General features: G+C 40.1%; 3 protein-coding genes and 1 pseudogene across 8 annotated transcripts; 2 read left to right on the forward strand and 2 right to left on the reverse strand.

Annotated features, from left to right (window-relative positions):
- Positions 1 to 1,084: 1,084 nt before the first annotated feature.
- Positions 1,085 to 9,543, forward strand: LOC112280322 (uncharacterized). Of its 5 annotated transcripts, none has more exons than XM_024515686.3 (18): positions 1,085 to 1,347; positions 1,772 to 2,549; positions 3,042 to 3,295; positions 3,519 to 3,638; positions 3,752 to 3,841; positions 4,244 to 4,359; positions 4,668 to 4,767; positions 4,960 to 5,031; positions 5,272 to 5,319; positions 5,559 to 5,636; positions 5,780 to 5,899; positions 6,111 to 6,231; positions 6,402 to 6,565; positions 6,850 to 6,984; positions 7,276 to 7,406; positions 7,580 to 7,642; positions 7,774 to 7,852; positions 8,429 to 9,543. In XM_024515686.3, exons 2-18 carry the CDS (start codon positions 2,204 to 2,206, stop codon positions 8,564 to 8,566), a joined length of 2,175 nt encoding a protein of 724 aa, XP_024371454.1. In that variant the 5' UTR covers positions 1,085 to 1,347; positions 1,772 to 2,203; the 3' UTR covers positions 8,567 to 9,543. The 5 variants fall into 5 exon arrangements, with proteins under 5 accessions (XP_024371454.1, XP_024371453.1, XP_024371455.1 ...); XM_024515685.3 differs by having other exon boundaries at positions 1,116 to 1,347; positions 2,979 to 3,295; positions 6,111 to 6,216; positions 8,429 to 9,044; XM_024515687.3 differs by having other exon boundaries at positions 1,163 to 1,347; positions 2,979 to 3,295; positions 7,757 to 7,852; positions 8,429 to 9,044.
- Positions 9,544 to 11,418: 1,875 nt separating this feature from the next.
- LOC112279769 (uncharacterized) lies at positions 11,419 to 13,362 on the reverse strand. The gene is made up of 2 exons (XM_024514434.3): positions 12,507 to 13,362; positions 11,419 to 12,075 (listed from the first exon to the last, which is right to left on the reverse strand). Exons 1-2 carry the CDS (start codon positions 13,120 to 13,122, stop codon positions 11,636 to 11,638), a joined length of 1,056 nt encoding a protein of 351 aa, XP_024370202.1. The 5' UTR covers positions 13,123 to 13,362; the 3' UTR covers positions 11,419 to 11,635.
- A 7-nt stretch (positions 13,363 to 13,369) lies between these two features.
- On the forward strand, positions 13,370 to 18,962 carry LOC112279866 (5-methyltetrahydropteroyltriglutamate--homocysteine methyltransferase-like; annotated as a pseudogene). Its single transcript, XR_016502047.1, has 10 exons — positions 13,370 to 13,396; positions 13,509 to 13,622; positions 15,139 to 15,177; positions 15,371 to 15,603; positions 15,716 to 15,803; positions 15,974 to 16,101; positions 16,225 to 16,413; positions 16,549 to 16,993; positions 17,136 to 18,108; positions 18,276 to 18,962. The product of XR_016502047.1 is annotated as a 5-methyltetrahydropteroyltriglutamate--homocysteine methyltransferase-like (transcript).
- A 606-nt stretch (positions 18,963 to 19,568) lies between these two features.
- Positions 19,569 to 23,954, reverse strand: LOC112280698 (pathogenesis-related homeodomain protein). The gene is made up of 8 exons (XM_024516507.2): positions 23,214 to 23,954; positions 22,729 to 22,894; positions 22,270 to 22,393; positions 22,007 to 22,119; positions 21,224 to 21,709; positions 20,744 to 21,037; positions 20,287 to 20,376; positions 19,569 to 20,122 (listed from the first exon to the last, which is right to left on the reverse strand). The coding sequence occupies exons 1-8, from the start codon at positions 23,639 to 23,641 to the stop codon at positions 19,766 to 19,768; spliced, it is 2,058 nt and encodes a 685-aa protein (XP_024372275.1). The 5' UTR covers positions 23,642 to 23,954; the 3' UTR covers positions 19,569 to 19,765.
- Positions 23,955 to 27,432: the final 3,478 nt, after the last annotated feature.

Consider the following 27,432-nt stretch of genomic DNA (forward strand, 5'->3'; position numbering starts at 1 on the left):
CCAGTTCACGACAAAAACCAGCGGAGATATCTCACTTAAAAGACAACTATTCTAACAATTTCATCAAACATGTCATCGTTTGAATGTAAATTACAATTGTACATGTGATCTGAGGAGTTAGGATCAGACTCTAGGTTGCGTGGAGGTTGTTTCCGGATGAATCCAATCTTACTGCCTGTTTTTACATGTTGGTTGTGCTAGTGATTACACATGATCCTTAGAACTTGTCATTGCAAAAGCTCAGTGGAAGTTTTCTCATTAGATGTGCACCTCACCGACGTTCACCGATAACGCACATCTTTATTCCAGCTCTACCAATTGGAAGAGACCTGCTCTTGATTCATCTAGTGAATTCGGAAGAGCTTCTTCGAGAGCTAGAGGCCATAGAATGACTCCCTGAGACGATTGGTGCGAAGCTTCTTTTACCAGAAATTGATTTTATAATCCTCATCTAGCCCAGGGAATTGTAACAGGTCATCACCAGCGAATCATTTGGAAAAAGAACAAGACCTAGTAAGACAGGTTGATGACCAAAAACCAATCATCTCAGCAAGTTTTTCAAGGAAACACTATTCAAACACAACATCCTGATCCATGGTCAAGTCACAAGTTACAGATGTCTCAACAGATTCACTGCCATCCACACGCCCCACAATCAAAAACCCAAAGTTTTCTGACGCAGTGCAGACCGTATCGAAGCTCACAGCTAGAAGCAGGAAAACAAAAGCACAAAAATCCTCCAACAACGGAGCCTTTGGTTTTCTACCAGTTTTTCCAGCCCGTCTGGTTCCCTCTTTGCGTTCGAATCTAGCCGAATAAAGTAGAAACGCAACACTCAATAGTCCCAACTAAATTGCTGATAACGCTAAAGGCCTCTTTTCAACGCGGGGAAAAACCCAGGACCACAAGTGACGGGATTGCGGTTCATCTCATGTGCTGCCAATAAGCATCAGGCAAACACCGCTACCAATGGCAACTCTGCGGAGACCACCACAAATCACTGAGAATCTATGGAATAGTTGTCTTGTGAGCATTGATGGCCAATATCTTTGCCACTTCCAAACGGCTACGAGAGGGCAATGCTGGTGTCCAATCGATGAAGAAGAGAAAAGTCTAGAGACTGAGAAAGGGACTATGAGCAGAAAAAATGTGTGTGTCGATCTCAAGGCCGTGGTAGTCAGTAACATTGCGCCGCCATCGCTAAAAAGAACACCTCCGCTTTCAGGCCAGTTGGTCCGCTTGGTTGCGCACAGTGAGACAGGAGCAATCGTCGCAGCGTCGAAGCCTCGGGTTGAAAAGCAATCCGACCATCGAAGGAATTTGTTCCAACACCGGCATCCTCATGGCGTAGGTCACTTTGTGCTCCTGCCCTTTCTGTTAATTATGGCTATTCTCGTGTTTACTGCTTGTGCTTGTAGTTTTTCGGAAATACGTAAGTTTGAACCCTGCGGTGTGATCGTGATCGTGGCGTTACTTGGAATTGCAAGGCTGTCGGTAGGCTACGAACTGGTAGCGAAGTCTTACAAGGGGAGGAGGTGGTGTCATAAATTTTCACTGTCGCTTGCCGTTGTGACCTCCGCCCGCATACGTACAAGTCTATTGTGAATTTAGCACGATCTAGGCACGGCATTTTTGAGACAGAATCTTTGGAAGCACTATGGAGCTTGTTGAGAGTTCATGCTGTTGCGGGGTGGAAATAATTTTCTTTCTTTTGTGTGTTGCAATATGTGTGCATTGGTTTTTGAGTGGAATTGCTTGGGTCGGATTTCAGGACCAGTGGGATGCAGGGGGATGTTCGAGAATATTGAAGACTTCAGTATGAGTTTATGGCGTCAGCTTTGAGGTTGTAACGGTTATGGAGGGATTAAAGTGCATCATTCGTGAGAGAAGGTGTTGATTTTGGAAGTTGTAGTTGTAGGAAGGAAACCGGCATAGATAGCCCTTGCGGAGTGTCGAGGGCAGGTTTTTTGTCACTATTATTTGGTGCGTTTTCTAATGCCGAGTCCCCCTACGAATTGACACAGAAGTAGTGGTGTCCGAGTACAGGAATACGACCTAAATAGAAAAAGCAGCGCAGTGCATCATACTTAGCGTTGAAAAGTTTTGCGTATTCTTATCGAGAAATCGTTGCGCGAAAAGATTGCAGGATAGGCTGGCCTCATAGAATTTGCAATTGAGAGGTCAACAGCAATCCAAAACGCAGATGGAGCGATTGGCGAACTGTCAATCGATTGCTAGTCCCTACATTACTTGTAGCAAATCATTGGGTGCGGTCCAGTCATTCAATGGGCGAGCCTCAATGTCGCCGATGTCGCTTGCAACTTGCGCTTATGTTTGTTCCACGGGGAGCCCTCCGTTAGTGTTGAGTGGCCTTGGGAGGGCCAACATGGGTCGTGGACCCGGTTTTCCAAGCTTCATGCGTATGGCCCGAAGTCGACATTTGCAAAGAAGAGTCCAGAGCCTAGTTAGCGTTAGAGGAAGCAGCTTTCAGGGGGAAGGCGATGACAACAGTGGCTCTAAACACGAATCTCCCGAATCGTCTGTATTCAGTAAGGCCTTCTTTCCTGGATGGGCTTGCATCAGAACTCGATGCATTCTTTAGTGAGTACTAGTCTGGATCAAGTTCTTGCCAAATATGAAGCGTACGGGTAGATATCACTTAGAATCCTTACTCAGCTTTTCTGAACAGCTATCTTTATTGGGGCCCCATGTACGAGCTAAATTGAATTGTGAGGCGGGTGCGAAACACCGACACACTATAGTTGATGGATGTTCGTCAAATCTATTAAGACGTGCATTGGATTTGGCACATCTGAAGAGAAGTTGCAACTGTGGGGTTTTCATAGAAACAACCCTTGCTAAGTTTGCAGGGATAATGAGTAATGAATCCGGTCATATCTGTAATTCGGTGTGATTACGTGCTAGGTTTGGTGAAGAGTATGTCTATTTCGTTACATAGAAGGACTGTGTAATGACAGGACACAGCCCTTCTCACGGAAATAATTTGGCTGCCTGGAATAAATGGCATACTGTACTACCAGAGAATGAAGGAGAGAATCATCCAATTCCTGCTTCTAATTTGTTTCAAGTAATCAAGTGTTCTAAGGACAGAAAGTTCAAAATTGACTACCTGAGGGAGAGCACGAAGGGGGACATGAAAGTAAGACCTGAAGCTTTTGAGTTCGGCGAATCGAGTTTGAAAGAAGTTGCTGCATCATTGGATGGGTCTATAGAAGAAGTTGCAAAAGCAGAGGCTATGGAAGCGGAGTCATTGCTTGATTCTCTACATATTCCGGTATGTGTTCCGGTTGAAAGGTACAGACCAGTAGTGAATTAATGATATCTCGGACTGTCTAAAAGACATGTAACGCCTCGATTATATTTAAGTCTTAAGAATTCACTGTAGAGTGGATTGCGCTGGTTTCATCGAATGTTATTGTTGTCATAACCTTGTAGTGCAGTCGAGTTATTGCGTACATGGATAACGGTGTTTGAGGGTTTGTGACCTGGTATTGCAGAGACGTTTTCCTCATGGTGTTGCTTCTAGAGGCATATTTTGCAGCCGCACTTTAAGCTTACGGTCGATTACTACTATCGGTTACGACATGGACTACACTCTTATTCACTATAATGTCAATGTGAGTTAACTCTTCGTTTTTGGGCTTGTCAGTTATCGTTACGACATTTTCTTAGAACATTAGCTGACAGAGGTTGTGTATTAATATCAATCTTTTGGGGGATTACTACACAGGCTTGGGAAGGAAGGGCTTATGAGTATGGAATGAGCAACCTTCGTTCTATGGATTACCCGGTAGACGGCCTCAAGTTTGACCCAGAGCTGGTATGTGTTTGGAAATACATGGCTCTCATACTCACGGCCTGTGCCACTCTTTGTCTTCAACTCAGTGAAACAAAATGTAGTGCCTTCATTAGAAGCATTTCTATGGTCATTTGAACAAATCCGAACCTGGGAAACATCTCATTTCACTTGATGAACTTAAGTCGGCATTTTCTTTGGTCACGTCACTGCTACCTTTCTTTTAAAGCAAGCTGTATAATTTTTTTACTGAACCTCTTTAATTTTAATTTTAATTTTTTACGTCGTATTGTTCCTTTTCTCCTGCTTATGTTAATTGTATACGGAAAACAGCACAACTAATGTTACACGATTCATTTCAGTCAGTTCCGATCAGGTGAACAGTAGTTAGATTTGTCCATGACATGACCATGATTCATTCCGCAGGTTGTTCGAGGATTAGTGCTAGATAAAAAGATGGGTAATCTAGTCAAGGCTGATCGTTTTGGTTACATAAAGCGAGCAATGCACGGGACCAAATTGCTGTCGAATCGAGAAATCAGGTGTGTTTTTATGTAATAGCCCAATATCATCCACGAAAACTTTCAGATACCTAGGCAGTAGACTCTTCAACGTCTAATCTAATTAGCTGTTGTTTATGAACATGCTTGCTCAATTTGGTTACTACATATTACCTTATTCTTAAAAATATACTTTTGAAACAGGGGGGCAAGTTTGGTTCCTGGTTTCTCGGTCCAGGTGGTCTAGGCGTTCAAAAATGAAGTGATCTTTACTCTTGGACTAAGGGTTTTAGTCACTTATTTGTGGATGCTTCAGTCTAACGAAACATGGCATCCAAGTATGGTTGCAGCGAGCTCTACGGCCGGGAACTCGTGGATTTGCGAGATGAGGGGCGTTGGGAGTTTCTGAATACCCTATTCTCCATATCTGAATCAGTAATGTTTATGCAGGTGTGTGATTTATTGAATACTCCAGCGTTACTGTTTTCTCATCAGTGTCAGGAGCCGAAGTCACAACCACTGAATCTATCAAATTGCATCATAATTAGGGCTTTACATTTTTCATATGTTGGTGTTCATCTGTAAAAACATAAACCAGTTTATGGTACTAACCTTTTTAGCTCAATTTCTGATTGATTGCAGATGGTGGAGAGGCTTGACGAGGGCTCTTTGCCTCCTGAGATTGGCCCGATGGATTACAAAGGCTTGTATGGGGTACCTTCACATACCTTACGTCTATCATGAAATTATCTCGGTCTGGTACTGTTGAGTGTTGAGTTTGATTTCGCGCTTATCTTCTTCCCGAAAGGATTGTTTCAGTGAGCACCTCAATATTATGAATCGGTCCTACATACCTGGGTTTTATTAGCTTTGTAAGTAGCTTGACATGCCATTTACAATACTACGGACTTGTGTGTAGATTCTAATTCTGAGCAGTTGAGCCACTTTTTTCAGGTTGTATCGAAGTCACTTTTCAAGGCTCACGTCGAAGGTCAATTGAAGGTTAGAATGAAACCTCCCGAAACAGCTGTTATTGTTGTCTATTCGCATAATAAAAGGGGTTATTTGTGGAACAGAACTTGTCTAGTTTTGTATTATGCTCTTAGGGACTTAACCATGCGGGTGGACAAAGCTTAGCAAGGGATTGTAATCAATTTAAAGATTTCGTACACTGGTTTAGAGCCTCGTGTATTGTAAAGAAGGAAGATTGCAAATTATGCCCTTTATTTTTATTGCTGCAGGCAGAAATTATTAACAATCCAGAGTTATTTGTTGAGCCGGATCCTGAGCTCCCCTTGGCTTTGCTAGATCAGAGGGAGGTTTGAATATCAACCTGCTTGCAGTGTATTTTTCGTCACAATCGAGTGGATTTACAATTACTGAATATGAGAAGTCGAACCATTGTAGAGTAATTTTCAATTCGTCAGGTGCAATCGATAAGTAATTTGTGTCTCTTTTTCAGGCTGGTAAGAAGCTATTGCTTATCACGAATTCTGATTATCTCTACACGAACAAGATGATGCAATACGCTTTTGATAAATATCTCCCAAATGGTATGAATTGGCGGTCTCTTTTTGATATGGTACGTTTCTGGCTAGAATGCTTGGCTGTGACTAGACAAACACCACTTTTATTTGCTTCACTGAATATCATAAGCTCAGAAAGTCTTCATAATCAAACTTATAGTCTATAAATATTCTACTTGCAAAAAAAATTGTGACCGAAATACATCCACTTTTTTTTTTTTTGCATTAGATTCATTGCATCTTATTAATTTTACATCTATTCCTCAGGTTATTGTTTCTGCCAGAAAACCTGAATTCTTTCAAAAGTCCAATCCTTTGTATGAAATAGTCACAGACGATGGTTTGATGCGCCCTTGCTTCAAGGCCACTCCAGGTAAGGCCACTCCAGGTAAGGACACTCCAGTCACCAGCAGTGCTTGAGTAAGTTGTCATTCAAACAGTTCAAGTTTGATGCTAATCGAGTCACATATTTTTTATTTGCACAACAATCTCCTTGTACGCTTTTAGATATGCGTGATGGGTCTCGTGTGCTACCGTATTGATTCCTGCACATTTCAGGTGGGCTTTATTGTGGTGGTAGCGCCTTAATGGTGGAGAAAGCACTTGGCTTTCATGGTGATGAGACAATGTATGTTGGCGATCACATCTACACAGATGTGAGCATGTCAAAGGTGCACTTAAGATGGAGAACAGCCCTTATCTGTCGCGAGCTTGAGAAAGAGGTATCTTAGCTCTGTCTTTGTCAGTCAGATAAGAATAAAGCCGCACTGAAACTGATGTTTTATGTTCTGCACCTCAATGAGAGAGTTAGAGCTTAGTGAACTTACTGCCAAACCATGCATGGATGCTCAGTTTCCTTTCCAGCTTATTTCATAAATCCTGCTTCTGGGGCTTAATATGTCATTGATACTCCGAATGTAGGGTCCAAAGATGAGCCGAACACCCGAAAGATATAGTTTTTCACGGTTAGTTATATCTGATTTGTATGCTGTTTTGCTGCATCCAGGTGAAGGCTCTAGCATACGGGAGAGACCATAGAGCTAAGTTGATAGAGTTGATGAATCAGAAAGAGGCTGTTGGGGATGTTTTTAATCAGCTTCGGCTCGCACTACAACGTCGTACTGCGGGAAGGCCAGCACAGGTGCAATTAGTCTTTTCTCCTACATTCTTGATTTATCAATGTTCAGGCTAGTGAGTCCTTTAGTATTTACTTGTTTTGGCCTTGTTTGATTGGTAATGCATGTTTCACATCTTGTCATCCACACATCCGGATATGCGGATTTACCCATATCTTTAAAATTTCTGTCTACATTCTCTTGCTTCATCACATCAGCATACATCAATGCTTTGGACCGCCATGTTATGCTCGTCTTCTGCTTGGCATGAAGCTGACTTCTGTTTGGTTCTAATTTTTGGTACATCATTTCGGCAGACTGATGAGATAACAAATATGGATGAGCGAGAACTTACGGAGAACATGCAGAAGTTGTTTGTTCTTATGAGTAGGGTGGATCAGAAAATCGCTCCTATGTTGGATGCTGACGGAGAGTACTTTAATCAACGGTATATTTTGGTCTAGGAACCTATGAAGTTCCCAAAAATATTATTGTCGTCTTTAAGTCTCCATAAAGTCATGAACTTTTTTGTATAATGTTTGCTTTCAACTTAGCAAACATTTGGAAGTATGAGCGTGGACTAAACAAGTTATGGTTCATTCACTACGCTCACGTTTGCAGGTGGGGTTACTTGTCTCGAGCAGGCCTGTGGGATAAAAGCCATCTTACTCGGCAAATTGAGAAGTAAGTTTTAGAATCCTCGTCTCTACTTAAGACATTGTCATTTAAGATATATATTTTTTTGCTTTGAAGAGGGTAAGTTGCATGTTTTAAGCCTTTTATTGTATTTACTGGTAGGAGGTGCCCTCTGGCAGGTATGCAGACATTTATACTTCACGCGTTTCCAATTTCCTGCGGTACTCTCCATTTATGTACTTTCGGTCACAATCTCAGGTATTGACAGCTCCCTCTTTCATATTAAAACTACCAGGATTTCTATCGAGTGGTCTCGCACTTCACACATAAAAAAAGAACACCAAACTGCCCTTTATGGCAACTTTTTCAGGTAGTCTCGTAACTGAACAAGAAAATGTAGCTGTTTTGAAATGCAATTGCCTAATCGTCAGCACCGGTTGTGGAGGTTAGGATTTCATGTCTGAATTTTTTCGCTGGAGTGCTGAAAAATGTGGCGAAGTGAAAGATCTGATGTCAAGCTAAGTAGTGAATACATTCTGTGAAACTGTTCTGCAAATCGTCAATTTTGAAGTGCAACATGTCCTCCTGCATGTTTTTTGCAAAGCGAGCTTGAGATAATTGATTAAGCATGGCTTATGTCACCCGCTGCTGCAGCTCTTCGCAGCTGCAATTTTCCTACCTTATACTTACGAACGGCGTACTGACCGTGGTCTAAGATGCCTTGGATCCTAACTTAAATCTTATAAGTTTGTTCTTGTCAAAATATTCTGTATATGGGCATGAATCTGGGTTTATATAACCTTGTAGTGTGCTAAAAAAATTCGTTCTTGGCAGTCGTTAGCACATGACATCGACATTGAATCATCTGATGCTGAGGGAGATGAACTACCTGCAATGAGCCACGGAAGCAATTCTCGGGAGCTTGAGAGACTGGTGGAGTCATCCGAGTCGATCACACCCCGTAGAAGATGATACTTTGATCTGCAGTATTTCGTTTAGATGAATTGGTGCCACTGTGTATCTCTTCAGCAACTCTGATCTGTCCAGTAATTCTCGCTGACACAAATGTTCTCAAACCACCTAAAACCCTCATTGTAAAATATCATGGAGATACAACCTCGTTTCATGATAATGACCGTGTAAGTATTACCATGGAAGACTTGATCATCCTAATCTGATCTACTCCCATTTTGTAGGTTATCTAGTCTCTCATGATCCAGAGACTCTGAAGTGAGGTGAGTACCCTTTAGATACTATCCTCAGTAAGCTTGATCTCCAACTTCCTATTTTCAGCTAGTACAGAAATTTCATCAATTTCTCTTTCAGTTGCAACACATTATACAGTCCTTTGAAGTTGAAAGGACTCAAATATCGATAGAGCGTATTCCTCTAGCTCATTTTTATTTTTATTTTTATTTTTTTATAATACTTAGCAATGCCTTGTTGTATTTTTGCTACCTTTACCCCAACCTGAAATTTAAAGTTATTGCTCAAAAAATCTCGGGATGGCCTTTGGCACGTGTAGATTGTAAACCCTTGGATGTCAAGGAAGCTATTCCTTCATTTGTTACAGAATTCCTCTTTTGCTTTGAGGTGTAACCCAGTTGTAGAAATTGTTCGATTTGAACTGTTGTTACTGCATCCAACTGGATTCTACGAGTGCCCCGCATTCTCTTGGATGCTGAATGCTATGCACTCCAGGAACTGATCCAAAGAATGTCATGTTTGAGCCACATATTCAATTTTGGGGAGAGATGGATGGAATGGGAGAAGAGATATGGAGACTTCCGAACACTTAGAGCTATTACCAAGCTGGAGGTCTGTGATACATCTACATTGAGAAAATAATGTAGTAAAATCATTGCTCTAAGCAGGAATTCCACAGCTAGAACCTGTATTGCTGTTTTTCACAACTCTTTGGCTTGAATATTGAAGTTCCAATACAGAAATAGTTTCGAGTTATGATTGATTGGTGATTCTACCCGCTTGATTCGCTCAAACTGCTACAGAGTTGACAATTCAGAATGAATCGTTATGCCAGATCTTTTTTGGTATGGCTTTGACACCCATTAGTGTCTGAATTGGAATACTCAAGTCATTTCAAATAAATTATAGATATATATATATATATATCAATCAATCAATCAATCAACAATGAGTGTTTTTCTTTTCTTTTCTTGTGGAATTGTAAATTTCTAAGTTTTTACTTCACATGACAAATAATGTGTAAAAATATTTGTCATTGATTCCTGCAGTTTCTATCCATCTCTAAATGCTGATGTACTAAATCAACAAATGACAATTACTTTGGAGCTAATTTTTTTTTATTTTATGTTTTGTAAAATTGTGCAAGTATATTGATTACAAGAATTAATATCATTACTTAAAAACAAAATATTCTTTATATTTTGAAATTTTTTTCATGCAATTAGTTAGGTTTAAATCAAAAGAATCATAAAAATTAATCATGTAATAGTTCTATTTTGAAATCAAAAAATAATAATGAATTTCAAACAGAATTCTGTATATGATATATCTTATTTGATGAAAATAACTAAATCTTTTCATTGTATCTTATTAGTGAAAGTGATTGGCTATTATATTACTTCAACTTCTATCATATATATACATATACATACATACATATATGAAAATCTTATGTATAACAGTTTTATTATATGTATGTATAGATATGTAGTAATTTTATCATCAATTAAAATTTGATATTAATGCAATTATTATAAACATTAAAACATTAGAACAATTCTAGATAGATTTGAAAGAATTTATATTTTACTTAGCTTAATGGTATTGTAATATTTAGAATTTTTTAATATATTTCATATCACATATAAAAGTATTTGTAAAATGAAAATTTAATAACATGGAACAAATCAAATAAATGAAAAATGATGTTTTCTAGTTTGGCATAAATAACAAAATTAAGTAGATTCTTTTTTTAATTTTACATTATTAACATATCTAATGTAATATCTCAATTTAATACATTGACTTTATAATTACTAATCAAACATGATGGTATTTATTTTTAGGAAAAAAGAATAAAAATTCTATTAATATTGATAGAAACAAAATTATGCCATAAATACCATTACTAAGTTCTAATGGTATTTCCCATTTAATTTATAATAGTGATATATAGAATAATAAAGACACATATGTTCTTACTATTATCACCAATCGTTTAAAATTAAATTACTTTTGTATAAAACTTCTTTAAAATTTTCAATAAATACTTGGAACAAATTGTATACATTATTTAAATCTTATTGCTTGGTTACTAAATTTAATCTTCAAAAAACCTAACAATGTTGAAAATAAAAGACAATAAAAACACAAGATTAAAAATTTTAAGCACATAATTGAATCACTGTTATTGTCTTTAACCTTTGTTGAATCAAGCAAATCTTATACTAAGAAATTAAATCTCTCAAATTTAAAATCCATATACCAATACAAATTATATAATAAATCTTACTGAAATAAGATGTTTAAATTAGAACTCTTTCTTATAATCAAGAAAATTTATCAAAAATATTGTATAAGAGTAATCTCTGGCACTACCATCCATCCATTCCTTCTATCATCCATATTCCCTTACTCCATGTTCTCTTGTTCCCATGTTCTCTTGTTTATGTCTTATCTTACACCTAAGATGTATAATATATAATAGTTAGGATGTTTTATATATAATAAAAATGCTTATACTATTTCAAACACATGTACAGGGTGTTTCTAAGAACATTCATTTATTTTTTAATTACAAATCATATACAATGGCCTGTGACGCCAACACAACTCTAGAAAAGTTTGCTGATTCCAGCAGTTCAATTAACAATCAAAGTTGTAACGAAGGAAAGTCCGCTTGAACGGCATTTCACCGACACTCCAACTGTACACAATCACTGCCAACAGTAGTGGAGGAATCATACAGGATGTTAGGACTGATTGCTTTGCATGGGTGCCTTTTGTCTTCAGACTCCAGCAGTGGTAGAAGAATGGTAGTGATAGTAATGTCATTCACTTAGAAGCAGGCACCTTGAACCAGTTTCTTCCCAACATCCAAGGCAAACGTGGTTCCAATTTGTTCCGGATGCTTTCGTCCAAATTAATGGTGTTCTCGTAGTCCCGAGCATTCCTCAGGAAATATGCCTCCAGCTTTGCATGATGGAAGTTAGCTCCGGTGAGAGTTGCATATTGGAAATCAGCTCTTCCAGCTTTCCAGTGTTTGCTGAAGCTGAACTCCACATCTGATAAGTTTGCATCCGTGAGGTTTGCATTTTTCAAGCACGCTCCCGACATGTATGCTCCCGACAGATTTGACCTTGAAAGGTTGGCGTCGTTGAACTCCGCGCGAACCGCAATCGTCTTGCGAAGACTTGCATTCTTGAGGCGTGCTGAATAGAATTTGGCGAGGAACATATCCGCACCATCGAGTACCGCTCCAACCATCTTCGCACCTGGAAAATTGCTTTCCGTTAGTGACAAACTAGTTTCTACTGTATCAAAATAACTGGGCAGTACAAAGATGAGCAGACATCTTTTCTCCTAGCATTGTTGCTGCTCTTTGCGTTTCTAGTTGTAGTTTCACTAGTGCTCTTCAAAACTACTCAAATACCCCTGCTGGAATGGCCCCACTGCTATGTTTCGACAAAACTTACTTGAAGTCCATCGACGGCCACGATGTTTTTTGGTTTTTCATCTACTAACCGTGTACTTCCATTTTCAGCAATAAAAACATAAGTGGTTTCACAGAGACCTAATGGGCAATAAATTACAAGCACTAAACCGAGTTTAATCAACACGCAATTGAAATGCGACCCTGACGGCAGAGCCACGTCGTTACGAGTTTACATATGATGCTGTCCACGGCACCGATGCATGACCATACCAGTGCAGTTGCAAAACCGAAGATTTGCATTCCTGAAGTTAGCCCCACCAGCGTCACAATATTCAAGGTTCGCATCACGGAGGTCACAATTCTCGAAGTTGGTATTGTACAGTCGAGCATATTGAAATTCTCCACCACTTAAATCCAGATTGGACAGGTCAAGCCCCGACAGATTCACTCCTCGCAACTTCAGTCCACAATGAGTAAATCGTATAACATCCAATCGTCTCAAATCCGGAGTCTGAGCAGCACTTTTGACGTCCTCCGGGACCTTATCGTCGTACGTACCCAGAATCCGCTTGACAGACTTCCTCAAACCCGGCAACGTGTAATACTCTGCTTCTCGAAGAATCTCGAGGTACACGGACGTCTTCAGCCCGCGGGTGACGACCCCGTCACGAAGCCAAATCAGGATGTGCTTGAAGTGCGTCCCATCTCGATCAAAAACCACGGTCTCACACTCATACCCCGGGGTTTGGCTTTTCTGGAGGCAATCATTAGCTACGGCAGCTAGTACTGAATTCGCGTTTCTCCTAGCGAGGGTGCTCGCCGTGGTTGTAAACTTAACTCCTCCGATATCTAACCTGATCTGAAGTGACGAGGTGGGTGACCCCATATTCACGAATCACATCAACACACACCACCCACACTAAGAATCCACACAACTGCAAAGACAGCGAAGAATGCAAGAGCCGTGCGTCTGAGCACGGGGAAAGGATTTTGAACTTGGTACCGATCACTCCATGTGATCAATCCGCATCACATCTCCATCAAGCCACGACGACACTGATGATCACTCTCGTACTTCAAATGGCTGCATCGACACGATTGGAGATCTGGGTTCTGGTCCTCAAGCTGGAATGATGATGACGGGTGCCGATGATCGCAATGTCATTTCATAGCTTGCGAGCTGCAGCGTCATGACGCCCGATCAGACCCCGTCATCGTCGCTCTTTTGCTTCAGCTTCACTGGACACGGTAATGGGTGAGGCTCGGCCGTAGGTTACTGATGGCCCAGGAGCTCCCCGAGGGGCTGACGTAGAATGGCTCTCTGTTCCCATCTCTGGGCACGAAGGGTGGAACGTTGGGAACGGCTGGAACCACCTTCCTCGGAAAGTTTAGTTGGAGTGGACTGCCTGAGGGAAATAGGGCTACATTTAGCGCCACAAATAGCGAGTACCTTGTGAAGGGTTTATCCATTTAGTAGAACTCCAGTCGTAGAACCCACTGCTATTCTCATCCAGCTTTAGATCTTGTTTCCATCTCGGGTCAAGAGTAGAAAGCATGGTAGTGCATTTTTTAAATGTGTTGTTTAGAATATTACTTAGTTCTTTCGATAAGATTGTTGGTTGGGGAAATCCTAATTTTAGTGCACAAATAGTGCAATGGAATTGTCATAGAGGAACAGAATTATTTGGAGCTCTATTTCTGTTGTTTTATTTATTTTTTTTTATTTTTTTTTGCAATGTCTGTTGAATAGTGATATGATTTTTATTTTATTTTATATTATGTTAAAAAAATCGCTTATTTTTTTAATTGATTTGGATTTTAATTGATTTTTCTGCAAGTTTTTTATGTATTAAATTTTTTCGTTATAACGTTCTTAAATTATATATGTAAAGTTATATATAGAAGAGAGTGCTCAGACTGGAGAAAATTCCAAGTTCATCAACTTTGTGTCACGTACAATAAGTAATACACATGTTTGAAGCGTTTGTTACTGTCTGTATGTGTCTATATATATATATATATATATATATATATTTGCGGTTAATATCTGCAGTTGTATATATATATATATATATATATTTGTGGTTAATATCTGCAGTTATATATATATATATATATATTTGTGGTTAATATCTGCAGTTATATATATATATATATATATATATATTTGTGGTTAATATCTGCAGTTATATATATATATATATATATATAGATATATATATATATATATATAACTGCAGATATTGACATTTGCCTCATTATGATTCTTTCATTTTTTTTGTAACATTAAAGCTTGCTACAATTGGTATTTACAAAAATTTGACACACACATGCATTGAATTGAACTTTTTATCACAAATATAATGATGCAATTGAGGAACAAGGTATGGAAACGTTTAAGTTCTTTACTGAAGATGATAGTATTATAACAAAGGATAAACTTTTGAGGAAAACCCATTCCTTTTAAAATTATAAAAACGTAATATAAAAACAAGAAAAGCATCATACAAGGAAATGAGGGATATTTAGTTGTGAAGATTAAATCCAAACGTTAAATTGTAAAAACATAAACACAGTTCCAATCAAGCACAATTAAACATTATCAGAATAACGTTACTTTAACTTAAACACTGCACCACAGTTGATATAAATTAAATTTTCACATAAGAATAAACTTACAAACTAATTATTTTCAAAAAAGAGAGGCTAAATTAGCATTTATTTATTGAAAACGAACAATCAATAGTGTATCATGCAATGGGATCATCCACGAGCTAACTAATTACACACCAAATTTCACAAATGATCTTTTGAAATGAAATGATATAAAATTACCAAAAAAAATCCGAAATTTTCGAGCCAATTAATATAACACATCTTTTTGAACAATTCTCACGCTTAGGTTGGAGAAGTGGATCTCGCACTTATCGATCCCCCACTGGTCCGCTGGATGTGAACACACCCAAATAGATTGAACTAAACCTCGATTAGTCTGCTGGTGTGAACACACTCTCACGAACTGTGACAGTGACAAGAGGGATCGGAGAACAGATTCATCGAAGGAAGGGACAGCTTGCAAGCAACAGAACCCGCCACTTCCGTCGCCCTCTCTCTCTCTCTGAATTTGCTTATAGCCCCGCTTCTTCTTCTTCCTCGTCGCTGGTCTTTTTCTTCCCGATCGCAGTCCCCGATTCGCAGATCCGCGAATCTCTTCTTCGCTTCTTCAGGTCCGCGCCTTCTCATTTGGTTTTTCGCGTCTGCACTGTTGTGAACTTCGACAGATTGGACATGAAGTGTACTTCTCCATGGCTCGTGGAAACAAGACAAAGCCTGTCATTGAAATGACCAAGTGGTTCGACACCAATTAGTACGTGCTGGCTCCGGACCTATTTGGTTTATTGCTTTGTTCAGATGATTGTGAGTGGGTGAGTTTGAGAGTGAGCTGGGAAGGCTAATCGTCAGTTGAGTTATGTGTGCAGCCACCATATTGTTCCAGAGTTGAGTGGTGAGACCAAGTTTATATACTCTTCACACAAAGCTGTGAGCGAGTACAAGGAAGCCAAGGAGGTATGGACATGGTGCAGTGGACTTCATTAAACGTTCTGTAGTATTTGTCGCTCGGTGCAAGGCTTGGAGGGTTCACAGGGGTTGGGCCCAAAGACTCAGTTTGCGAGTATAGCGTGGGATTTATCGAGTGGGGAGTTGTTGACATGTTTTGTATCTATTTTGATGCGCAGCTCGGAATCGACACCGTGCCTGTGCTAGTTGGCCCAGTGACTTACCTGCTGTTGTCGAAGGGTGACAAGAGCGCACCTAAGGGATTTGATACTCTTTCCCTCCTCGATGCCATCCTCCCCGTGTACAAGTAGGTGCACAGTTGAAAGCCACTGTAATATTGAATTTTTTTCTTGTAATTTTCGTAGGTGATTTTCTTCATGAATTCGGAAGGTTATTGTTGCGTGTTTTTACCATTGTGCGCGCACTGTAGGGAGGTGATCACAGAACTAAAGGAAGCTGGTGCTTCATGGATACAGCTGGACGAGCCGAAGCTGGTGATGGACTTGGAAGCTGCTCAGTTTGAAGCTTTCAAGAAGGCATATGCTGTGCTTGGGGAGCTTCCTGGTGTGAAGCTGTTAGTGAAGATGTACTTCACAGATTTACCTTCCAAGGCCTATCAGTAAGCAACCAGGTTACCAGACGATGTGCTTAGCCAGATGTGATGATTTTGGTAGTCAGCGATTTGGGGATGAGTGGATGCGGATGATGTCGTATCTTGTAGAGGTGGTTAGTGTGGTTATCTGTGGGCACACAGGACCTTGTGCGAATTGCCGATTGCCGGTTTCGGAGTGGATCTGGTTCGTGGCTAAAAAAACTTTGAGCATAATTGAGGAGTACTGCCTTACTGCTGGGAAGACTTTGTTCGCCGGTGTGGTAGACGGCCGTAACATATGGGCGAACGACTTGGCCGCTTCTGTACTTGTTAAAGAGTTGCAGGCTAAGCTGGGGAAGGATATAATGTCCTGGTCTCGACTTCGTGTTCCCTGCTCCACTGCGCTGTGGATCTGAAGAACGAGACGAAGTTGGATGTCGAGTTAAAGTCGTGGATGGCATTCGCTGCCCAGAAATTGTTGGAGGTGGTAGCCATCGCCAAGGTCGTGTCGGGAGAAAAGGATGAAGAGTTTTTCTCGGCTAATGCCATCGCGTTGGAGTCAAGGAGGAACTCGCCCCGCGTGCACAACAAGGCAGTGAAGGAATTGGTAAGTGCAACATTGTCGTGAACAGGTGTGCTGTTGTACCGGCGAGTGGTTGTAGCTGTGCTTTTATCCAGCGTACGTGGTTTTTAATTTCAGATTGCACAGAGAACATACAGAAGTTGACGTTTAATAATCGACAATGCAGGCTGCCACTTTGGCGGGCTCTGAGCTCCGTCGTGCAACTTCTGTGTCGCACCGTCTGGAGGAGCAGCAGAAGTACTTGAGTCTGCCAATTCTGCCTACTACAACGATTGGATCGTTCCCACAGACGCCAGAGCTCCGTAGGGTGAGGCGGGAGGTGAAGAGCCGGAAGATCTCGGAGGAGGATTACGACAAGGCGATTAAGGCGGAGATCGACAGTGTAGTGAAATTGCAGGAGGAGCTAGACATCGACGTATTAGTGCATGTTGAGCCGGAAAGGAATGATATGGTCGAATATTTCGGAGAGCAGTTGAACGGTTTCTGCTTCTCAGCGAATGGGTGGGTGCAGTCTTATGGCTCTAGGTGCGTGAAACCATCTATCATCTTCGGTGACGTGAGCCGATCCATGGCCATGACAGTGTACTGGTCGACATACGCCCAGAGCGTGACCAAAAGGCCAATGAATGGCATGTTGACGGGACCCGTGACGATTTTGAACTGGACATTTGTAAGGAATGACCATCCCAGATCGGAGACGTGCTACCAGATCGCACTGCCGATTAAGGACGAGGTGGAGGACTTGGAGAAGGCCAACGTCACGGTGATCCAGATAGACTAGGATCGGCTGCGCATCGCGAAGGTCTGTCCCTGCGCAAGCCCGAGCATGCGGACTACCTGAGATGGGCAGTTCATGGGTTCAGAATCACCACATGCGGGGTCAAGGATACCATCCAGATCCATACTCACATGTGCTACTCAAACTTCAACGATATTATCCACAGCATCATCGATATGGACGCAGATGTAATCACGATTGAGAACTCCCGATCGGATGAAAAGTTGTTGAGTGTGTTCCGTGAAGGTGTGCACTACGGAGCTGGAATTGGGCCTGATTCCAGCTCCGTAGTGCACACCTTCACGACATCAACTCTCCACGTATCCCGCCAACCGAGGAGATGGCCGACAGCGCTCGCAAGGTAATTTGAGGCACTGGGTAGTTATTAAGTGAGCAGGAATGTGGGCAGACTGCATAACATCGAGTTGCCCGTTTTGAGATCTGAAAGTTGTGAAGATGGTAGATTAATGAGCGTTCCTCAGGGAAAAGTCTTTGTATACCGTGTCTGAAACTCGTTTGCTGTGGCAGATGTTGGCCGTGTTAGAGTCTAAGGTTCTCCGGATCAACCCCGACTGCGGTTTGAAGACGAGGAAGTATGGTGAGGTGGTGCCAGCCTTGACGAACATGGTGAATGCGGCCAAGCCATTGCGTGCTGCGCTGGCTAAGTTGAAGAGTCGAAGATGAAGATGCATACTTTACTTTTGGTGATTTCATGAGAACCTGTAATGAGAATCATAGGGGATCAGGTTCTTTAGGATATACGGTGCACGTTTACGATGAGGCCTTTCACCAATCTATTTTGAATTGTCCCGGTGTTTCACATTTTGGAACTTTAATTTATTTTTAGGAGCAATCGCCCATGTCCGAAAAGTAGAATATAGAGCCTCACTGAACTATGAACAGTTGGAGCTTCCGGGACAGGCCGATATTTTTGCTGGATCGCATGAGAAGCATGCGATGCCATGAGTTGGACATTCAAATATCAGAGGAATCCTGCCTTGAATAAACTCTTGATTGGGACTAGAAACAAATTGTAAATTATGTTATGTGTTATGTTGTTGGGGCGACCAAGGTAAGAGACCGAATGTTCCACATCTGCTATGAACTCTTAAGGAAAGTACAGGTAGATCTGATATGTGCAGGCTGATACAAGTAAAAAACGAACTACTTTAAGTACAGGGTACTCCCGAAGTGTAATGTCTCAACGTTGACAATGCTCCTGTCAGTGTACATTTACCTACATTTTCGTTCAGGACATACGGTACTTTTTATCTTACAACTATACTACCAGTAGCACTCTTCTATTATCACCACTAACTAATCCTAACAGGATGTAGATAGTGATATACACTTGATGATGTTGCAATTTCTTTGCTACAGGCAGAAAAATACAGGATGGAAAACCTTCTGTTATCCAATGTTTGCTAGTTTCTACCCATATGTATAATTATCGTGTGTAGAATGTCTTAATATCTGTGTGCGTTCGCTTAATCGTAAACGTGAACATTATTGCAATAATTTATTCACTACCCTTCACTGCAGCGGGAAGTGTCCGCACTAATCTCGAAGCCATCGACGCCTAAAACTCCAATTCCTCTCAATTTCACCCACCTATTCCTTCGAAACATGATCCAATATGACAAGGGCAGTTGGCATGCAAAACCCCGTACGCTAAGCAGCTAGGCCATGAACACATGAATATACGTAGATTCCTCTTGTAATTCACCTCGCAATTTAACACTGCTAATAATGAAAGCGGACAGCTGTCAGAGAAAAGCTGCAGATATCACACAGAATACGTAACATAAACGAGATAAGGACAACGTTAAAAGAATGCGCGCCACTTGAAGGCTCGTACTTCTAGTTACATGAAATAGTTTGAACCAGGTGAAGCAGACTCCACTTTAAGTCTGTCTATACAAAAATGGAGGAACTGCCATATCTTGAATGGTGAGTCTACAAAAGAATCGATAATAGAAGTTGAAACTAAGGGACAGACCAACATCTAATCTGATTACTCAACATGCGCTAGTATGGGTACTCACAGAAGGCCGTTCTCTAACCTCAGCCACTGGGACATAGATAATCCGTTTCCCATTTGCAGGAAGTCCAATTCCTCCATTTTCAAAACTGTTATCTGATTCTCCACCGCCTAAACCAGATGAATTCTTAGCGAAATCTTCCAAAGTTTGCTTCAGTTCAAAAAGTCGCATTTGGACTTCATCCAACTTCTCAGTTAAATAGGCACTTGAATTGTTGTCGTGTTCCGATTGTATGGTTACAGTGGCCGCCATCCGCCCAGCTGCTGGTCGCTTTGAAATCGCCAACCCATTTCTGAGAGCTAAATACCGCTGATTTTTAAACCATCCATGGACCTGTACATAGAGCCAAAAAGTGCCACAACGTTCAGTAAGACGAAGATGGAACAGTTATTTCACACAGCTCGCAAAACAAAAACATCACAGATAGACTACCAAAACCTTATGAGCAATTAATCAGAATTTGTTCATGACGGCACAGCAGCTATGAAAAAACTCACTTGTGAAAAACTCAAGCCAAGCTGTGTCGCCAACTCCTCTTTACGGGATTTTGAGGGCAGTGTCGTCACTGCCGCAGCCAGTCGTAACGTCTGCATTCAGTGCAAGATGACATCAGCAACTGATACAATGCAGAATCATGCCCCCGTCAACGAACATGACCAATTTCAAAGTGATGGATCAGAAACATCAGAAATACACTCTTCCAGAAAGCAGGAGAAACAGTGACCAATGATATCCTCAAACTGTGAACTTTTAGAAGCGAAAAACGTAAAGGAAATTCGTCAATTGTACTTATTGTACATCTAAAAAGAGAATCAGTGGAGTTTTCGAGCAAACGCGAGAACTAATGAAGATGCATCCAACTTCCAACTACTACAAATCCAAACATCTCATCACTGAAAACTGCCTCCTGAGTCATACTCCCTCATACATTTATACGCCTGAGTTGGAACATACCTCAACAGCAGAATCAGGCAACTTCCTCCACATTCGTTTGTCTCTAACAGCTTCAAGAGTATCGGCTGCTCCCTCGCCTTGTGACCCAGAGGGTAAATCTGATGGTACCCCATCTGCATCAACTTCTTTTAAAGCATCTCCAGTTGAGGTTCGCGCCTTTCTCCGTCGAACTCGAGGAGGTCTAGACCTGCTTGGGTCATCAGGAATGGTTCTTCTCCGACGGCGTTTCGGACCCCAATCCTCATCTTCGGATATGATATCGTCCACATCAATCTCCATGTTCCCAAACATTTCCTTCAGCAAGACCAAGACTCAAATTACTCAGAACGCATATATCTGTAACTAAAGATTTACACGTGGACAATGATGCTTCACTGGAAAAGTAAGATAAAATAAAATTAAATTTGCTGCTCATAATACAAATCGAATGATATCGACAGGAAAAAGAATAATGTGAGCATGTCCATCAGTGACACTTACATCATGTAATCTCTTGTAGTCTACTGCTTTTCGATGTCTTTTTCCTGCTATAACCATGGTTTCCTCGTCTGAAGCTGATTCTTCTGCTTGTGAGTCTCTACGTCTTAAACCTAATTTGACTCCACCATCCGTAAACCCATCAACAAGAAAAACTTCTGAGTCATCACTGCCTGAAGATTCTGGACCTCCACTTCCTTCCTTGCTGGTCCGCTTTGCTGTTCTCGCAAGTCTCTCTAAATTAGTTGCCTGCATTGGATCTTGCTCATCTTTGTCACTACCAGACGCTTCATTTTCCCTAAAATCGCTTCCTGAATCACTATCTCCCCCACCTTCATCACTTTCGCCTTCGCTTTCACTGTCTGTCCGCTTCTCCGCTCCTTCAGGGTTATAATCGTCGTCTTCTGAGTCTGAGGAAGGAAAATCACCATCTGTGACCCCTTGAGTTCTACCGCCCGCAGCCACGAGAGCTTCTTCAGAAAACAACTCCTGCGAGTTGGTCGAACAATCAGTAGGCAATATCCACTTTCTCATAAAGCAACCAGATCGCGCTGCATGTCCGGGGACCGAGTGTAAACAACTCATTTTACGCGAGTGGCTGGACCTCCTCGGAAAAAATGAACTTCTCTTGCAAGGCAATCCCTGGACCTCTAGACTCTAATCTCTTTGATTTCCATGGCTTCTGAAATGCTTAGCATCTTACAGCAACCATAAAAAATCCATAAAAAGTCCTCCATAGAGGATCGAAATTTATTAAGCACGTAGTTCAATGACCGTAGCGCTCACCTCCCAACTATTCTCCACCTCAAAGTGTGTGCCCAAGTATGCATTAATAACTTCAATGCACTCCATCTTGCACTCACATACAGGACACAACCACCCTTCGTCTCCAGGAGGAACTGCATATCCCAATCGGAAATTAGTTACAGTCAAAGCAAATTTCAGATGTAACATGGAAAACACCAAAGCAAGATAGTACTTCACTTTAGAAATGCAATTCAACTGAGTGAATCGTTAGCTTGAGAAAATTTCCAGTAAAATGTTCTTACTGTTGATCGTAGCTAAAGGTGGGTCTAAACAGTACTGATGGAAGCCTCTGTTGCATGCGCCGTCACATAAAATAATGTCGTTGTCAGGTAGAGCATCTTGAGATCGGCACTTGGCACAAAATATCTGAACCCAATGTTAAGACAGCAGAAAGTTCAAGCTCGAGTGATATGAGGGCTACTATGTATTACGAGAAGACCCGAGAATTCGTAAACAGCTCCAAAATTTTCACCAACATATCTTACAGAACTGTACAAGCCTTCTGAAGTAGAGAAAAGAATTCATCGTAATGATGAATCAGGCAAAGCACAGTGTGACCGTATCGCGCTAATCATAGGAAAACCCTAATTCAGTCGGGGACTTGTTTGGAATGTCCTGACGAAATAAACACCATGTAAATAACCTGAGAGATGCTTTCAGTTGACTATCAAGCCTGCAAACTTCTAAGTGTCGACGTATACCTCTTCATGGTAAACACGGCCTTCAGCATCAAATGCATTTTCGTCGAGCGAGCCTTCTAACCCCAAGTTATCCAATTCATGAATAGCCTCCCGTATGGCCAATTTCGAATGCAGGATCTGCGCTTCAGCACGCTGTAGTTCTTGCTCCGGCCTGATCTTTTCCCGACTGGATATGCCAAAAAGAGAATTCCTATGTAAATGGACCGAAATCGGCGATAGCCAATTCGAAATTCGCGGACAAGAAAGGGAGCCGGAGACAAATTATTGTGGAAACCAACAAATCCGACTTGAGATACTACCACGACAGCCCCAAAAACAAAAGCAAAGGAAAGGAAACAGAATTGAGATTCGATTCATAAAAAACGAGAAATAAAATAGCGATTGTGCGTTCAATGAAATGTCCTCCCTAGCAGCACGATCCGGTCCACAGGACACTCATACACGCCTGTCAACGACAGAAACAAATTAAAGTCGACATCACCCACCTCTGCCCCTTCCAACCCTCCCCGGAGTACGCATCCAGCAGGTTCTGGTCGACTCGCATTTTCATGAGCAAGTACTTGACACGCCTCTTAATTCGCGTGCGATTGTCAAGCGGCACATCCGAGTTCTTGCCCCGCTGTCGTCGGCGTCGTCGACGCCGCCGCTGCCCCGCCGCCATAGCCTCGGCATCCATGGCCCCTGGTGCGCCCACTGCTGCTGCTCCTCCTCCTCCTGGTGTTGCTGTTCCTTGCGGTGGGGGCAAGGGCGCATCGCCATCGCCCAGCGGCGGGTGTTGGGAGCGCGCCTTGTGCGCCCTGGAGCGCGAGTGGGATCGCAGCGTCGGCTTGGCGATTGGGGGAGGGGTGGGCGCAGGCGGCGAGCCAGCAGCGGCCTGGGACTCATCGTCGCGGACTACGCCCATGGGCATCATCCGTCGCCCCCTCCCCTTCCCCAACAACAACAACAAACTCTTTCTCTTTCTCTTTCTCTTCCTCAACCTCTTCCCCAATCCTTCCTCCACCTTCCCACTCTGCCCACCACCACCACCACCCAATTTGGCAGTCAACTCATTGCACCCCTAGGATCGCCCTAAGATCCCAATCGCAACCTCTGCTCCCGACTCCACAGCGTCACACTGAGCTACAGCAGCTTCCTTTCACGCAACCGTCACCCCAATCGACGACTCCCTGTACCGCCACCGCACCCAGACACTACAACCAAACACACAGACACCCCCACCCCCACCCCCACCCAACCTCAACTCAACCCAATTATCCCCCGCACCCCACCAGTGATTGAATTGACGGAATTCCGTCGATCACTCCTCGGCGCTTCGCCCACGGTCGGTCGTTGGAGTAGTCACAGTCGAGATACCTAGATACTACTACTACTTACTACAGGGCAATGCATCCATTGCGATGACAGGCTCCTGCACCATTCCGGCTACTGCAACGCAGTTGAGAAGAATCACAGCCCATCATCGTCGTCGTCGTCGGCTCCGGCACCGCATTGACGGAGACTTCCGTTGGGAATGCTTGCTCTCCGCTCTCGGCTCACGGCGGGGCTCCCCTTCCTTTGCCCTTCGTTTCCTTCGTGAGTGAGTGAGTGTGAGTGAGAGTGTGTGTGAAGCTTCCGTTCTCCACCTCCCTCTGGGTCTGCCCAATGTCGTCCTGTCATTTGGAATGACGACGCCGGGTCTTGTAAGAAAGCTTGGCGAGCACTTGGAAGTGGTGATGGAGGACGGTAATTCTTCATCATCCTCTTTCTTTCAACTATTAGTGGGTGTCAGAGTCTGTCATTGGGACCAAGGAAACAAACACATATTGCAAATACATATATATATATATTTAAAATTGGGTTAGTGAGAAATTTGTGTATTGAGTAGTGCATTGCCTGCACTGAATTTGGTAGGAGAATTGTACTATGGAGGGTTTTTGGGTGTTGATCTTGAAATAATATCAATATTATGTATATATATATATATATATATATATATATGTGTATGTTTATTTCATTGAACAGTATTAAATATTTTAATTTCAGTTAAATACAAGAATTTGTTCGTATAAGTCATCATTGATCTTTGTTATATTTTCAATAAATTAAATTATGATAATATTAAGTTTTAAAAAGTGCATTTATAACAATAAGCAAAAGAGATTTGTATTTTAGAAATATGAAAATATTTCTTTCAACAATAACAAAACTTGTGGACATAAGAGAGACTTTGTAAGGTCTTTAGAAACCAAATTTAAAGAAGATATAGGTTTTGCAACATCAAATTGTTTCACCACTCTTTAAGATTTATAATAATAAAATCCTCTTTGAATAGACTAAAAAATACTTTTAATTACATTTTAAAAAGAATTTATTGAACAACATCAATATCTTGTTGAGAGGAAACTAGAAGCATAAGAAGTAAATATTACTAAAAAGTAAATTATTTGCACAAGCAACTAAGTTTATAAAAATTGAAAATAAATTAGCACTTGCTATTGCAATTTATTTTGCTACTCAATGGTGGTATCTTACACAAGGTAGATATTGACCTCACTATTCTAAAGCTTATAAGAAAAATGCATTTATTACAGTAGAGGTGATCCAAAGAAGTTATAGTTTAGAGGATAAATATGTATAGCTAAAGATTTTATTGGACTTGTCCACAAAGTATTAAGAAAGGATATCTTATGGTAACATCTATTCATCTATTAATATGCAAAGTTGATTGCATTGTTTTGATCTTTAAGAATCTCACTCGATTGTTATATTTCCATTATATGGTAGTGCAGAAGGTGCATGAATGTGTGTAAATATATATATTTTTAAATTACACATTATTTAGTCACTTTTATAGACTAACATTTTCTTTTGATTAATATTTGTGATGTTTGAAAGTTCCAAAATTTCTCATTAAAGGGCTTTTGATGTTTATTCTTTGTCCTTTAAATCTTGCAACAATTACTTTATACAAAATGATTTATTATTTTTATTATTATTAAGTGACATTTTTTTTATTATTATTATAACTATGCTTTTTCCTTAAAATCAAACATATAATTTATATTTCGAATAAAAATATAAACATATTTACTGATTTAATAATGAAGTTACATAAATAAATAAAATACTAGTAACAATGTAATTTAAAAATAAAATCCTACTATTTTAACATAAAACATTTACCAACACAAACAACAAAGATAATATTGCTTGGATCTACAACTACTAAGATTTCAACATCATCTTGAATAGAATGTATCTTATTTCTATAAAATATATATATATATATATATATATATATATTTAAAATATTATATAGTATTAAAGACTATATTTAGATCTAGATGCAACTTAATTGATAGATGATTGCAACTTCAATTAGCTAACCTTGGTCTTACTAATAACTACTAAATACATCTATGATTTAATTCTAAGATTATAGGAAAATTTTCATTTCCAAGTTTTTACTCAAGATGTTAGAGTACACTTGTTGGAAAAACAAGTTGTTATCATAAAATGTTGTTTTTAAAAGAACAGATAATTCCATAACAACAAATAGCAAGAAATCTTGTCTTAATTTTCATCTTCATCATATTTTTTCTTAAACAAATTAATATTCTTTTATTTTGTCCATTTTTTTGTACTTCCAAGATTAATTAGTGCTATTTTATTGTCAGCAAAGATAATATTAGAAATAATGTCCATAATAAACTTGACATCAAAGTAGAACTTATCTTAACATAGATCCAAAAACATAGTAGCTTAGGCAAAATTAAGCAAGTAGCTTTCATGCTTCAAAAGTTTTGTCTTCATTGCAATAGTATACACCAACATGAGGGCTTTGTACACGAGTGATTTTACAAGATTCCTGAATGATAACTATTTAACGGCATTAAAAAAAAAAAAAAAAGGTCTACAATTCAAAGTATTGGTACTTTTAGTATTTTGGTATGTTTGTCATTACCCATGATATTGTGCCAGTTCAAAGCTTGATTATCAAAAAATATGTTTATGTATAATATTTAGCAATACCACCATCTTTATTAATCTCATAGGCAGCTCTAAAGTGATAAGCAAGAATACCACTCAAAGCTGATTGGATATGCAAATAAACATTTTGAGCATTTTTTAATTGACATTCTATGTACATTGAGCAACCATCAATAACTTAAAAATGGTCTCATATCCATGAGATTAATACTTTTATATTATATTTCAAAGTATTGTTAAGATTGTAATTGAAAACAAGTATATCATCTTTTTATATGGCTTTCTAATTCATTATCAGTATTGCTTATAAATGGATTCTTGCTAGCCTTATAATCATCCATAATGTCTTTGCATCATAATACAAATGCACGTAGAAACAATAAAATGAATTAAACAAAAAAAAGCAAGAAAATCAAAGGATTGTAAAATATTAGCTTAGTAGATTAACTGGCTTGAGTTGTAGCTAGTTGATAAACATTATTAATTGGCTAGTTCTTAAGTTTGGCTTCATGGCTTATTTATTTTTAGATGGCTAAGTATCTAATGCATATGATCTAAATTATTAAATATATAAAATAATAATAATAATAATAATAATAATAAAAAAATCTACAAGAATGATTTATATCTACTTACTTCTATATATTGATATATTTAAGTTTTTTAAAAATCTAAATTAAGTATATATGACCATAATAAATCAATTTATAATGTTTTTGGTTATATCTTATT

Source organism: Physcomitrium patens, chromosome 3 (genome assembly GCF_059467195.1).
Source record: "Physcomitrium patens ecotype Gransden chromosome 3, ASM5946719v1, whole genome shotgun sequence".
Lineage (NCBI taxonomy): Eukaryota > Viridiplantae > Streptophyta > Bryopsida > Funariales > Funariaceae > Physcomitrium > Physcomitrium patens.

Coding starts and splice junctions, on each gene's coding strand:
- LOC112280322 (XM_024515684.3), top strand. CDS start 2,204: ATGGAGCGATTGGCGAACTGTCAATCGATTGCTAGTCCCTACATTACT. Junction 5,320..5,558: donor ACGTCGAAGGTCAATTGAAG/GTTAGAATGAAA, acceptor TTATTGCTGCAG/GCAGAAATTATTAACAATCC. Junction 7,407..7,579: donor GGAGAGTACTTTAATCAACG/GTATATTTTGGT, acceptor TCACGTTTGCAG/GTGGGGTTACTTGTCTCGAG.
- LOC112279769 (XM_024514434.3), bottom strand. CDS start 13,122: ATGGGGTCACCCACCTCGTCACTTCAGATCAGGTTAGATATCGGAGGA. Junction 12,076..12,506: donor TCGGTTTTGCAACTGCACTG/GTATGGTCATGC, acceptor GCAATTTTCCAG/GTGCGAAGATGGTTGGAGCG.
- LOC112280698 (XM_024516507.2), bottom strand. CDS start 23,641: ATGATGCCCATGGGCGTAGTCCGCGACGATGAGTCCCAGGCCGCTGCT. Junction 22,120..22,269: donor ACCTTTAGCTACGATCAACA/GTAAGAACATTT, acceptor TGGGATATGCAG/TTCCTCCTGGAGACGAAGGG. Junction 20,377..20,743: donor TGCCTGATTCTGCTGTTGAG/GTATGTTCCAAC, acceptor CACTGAATGCAG/ACGTTACGACTGGCTGCGGC.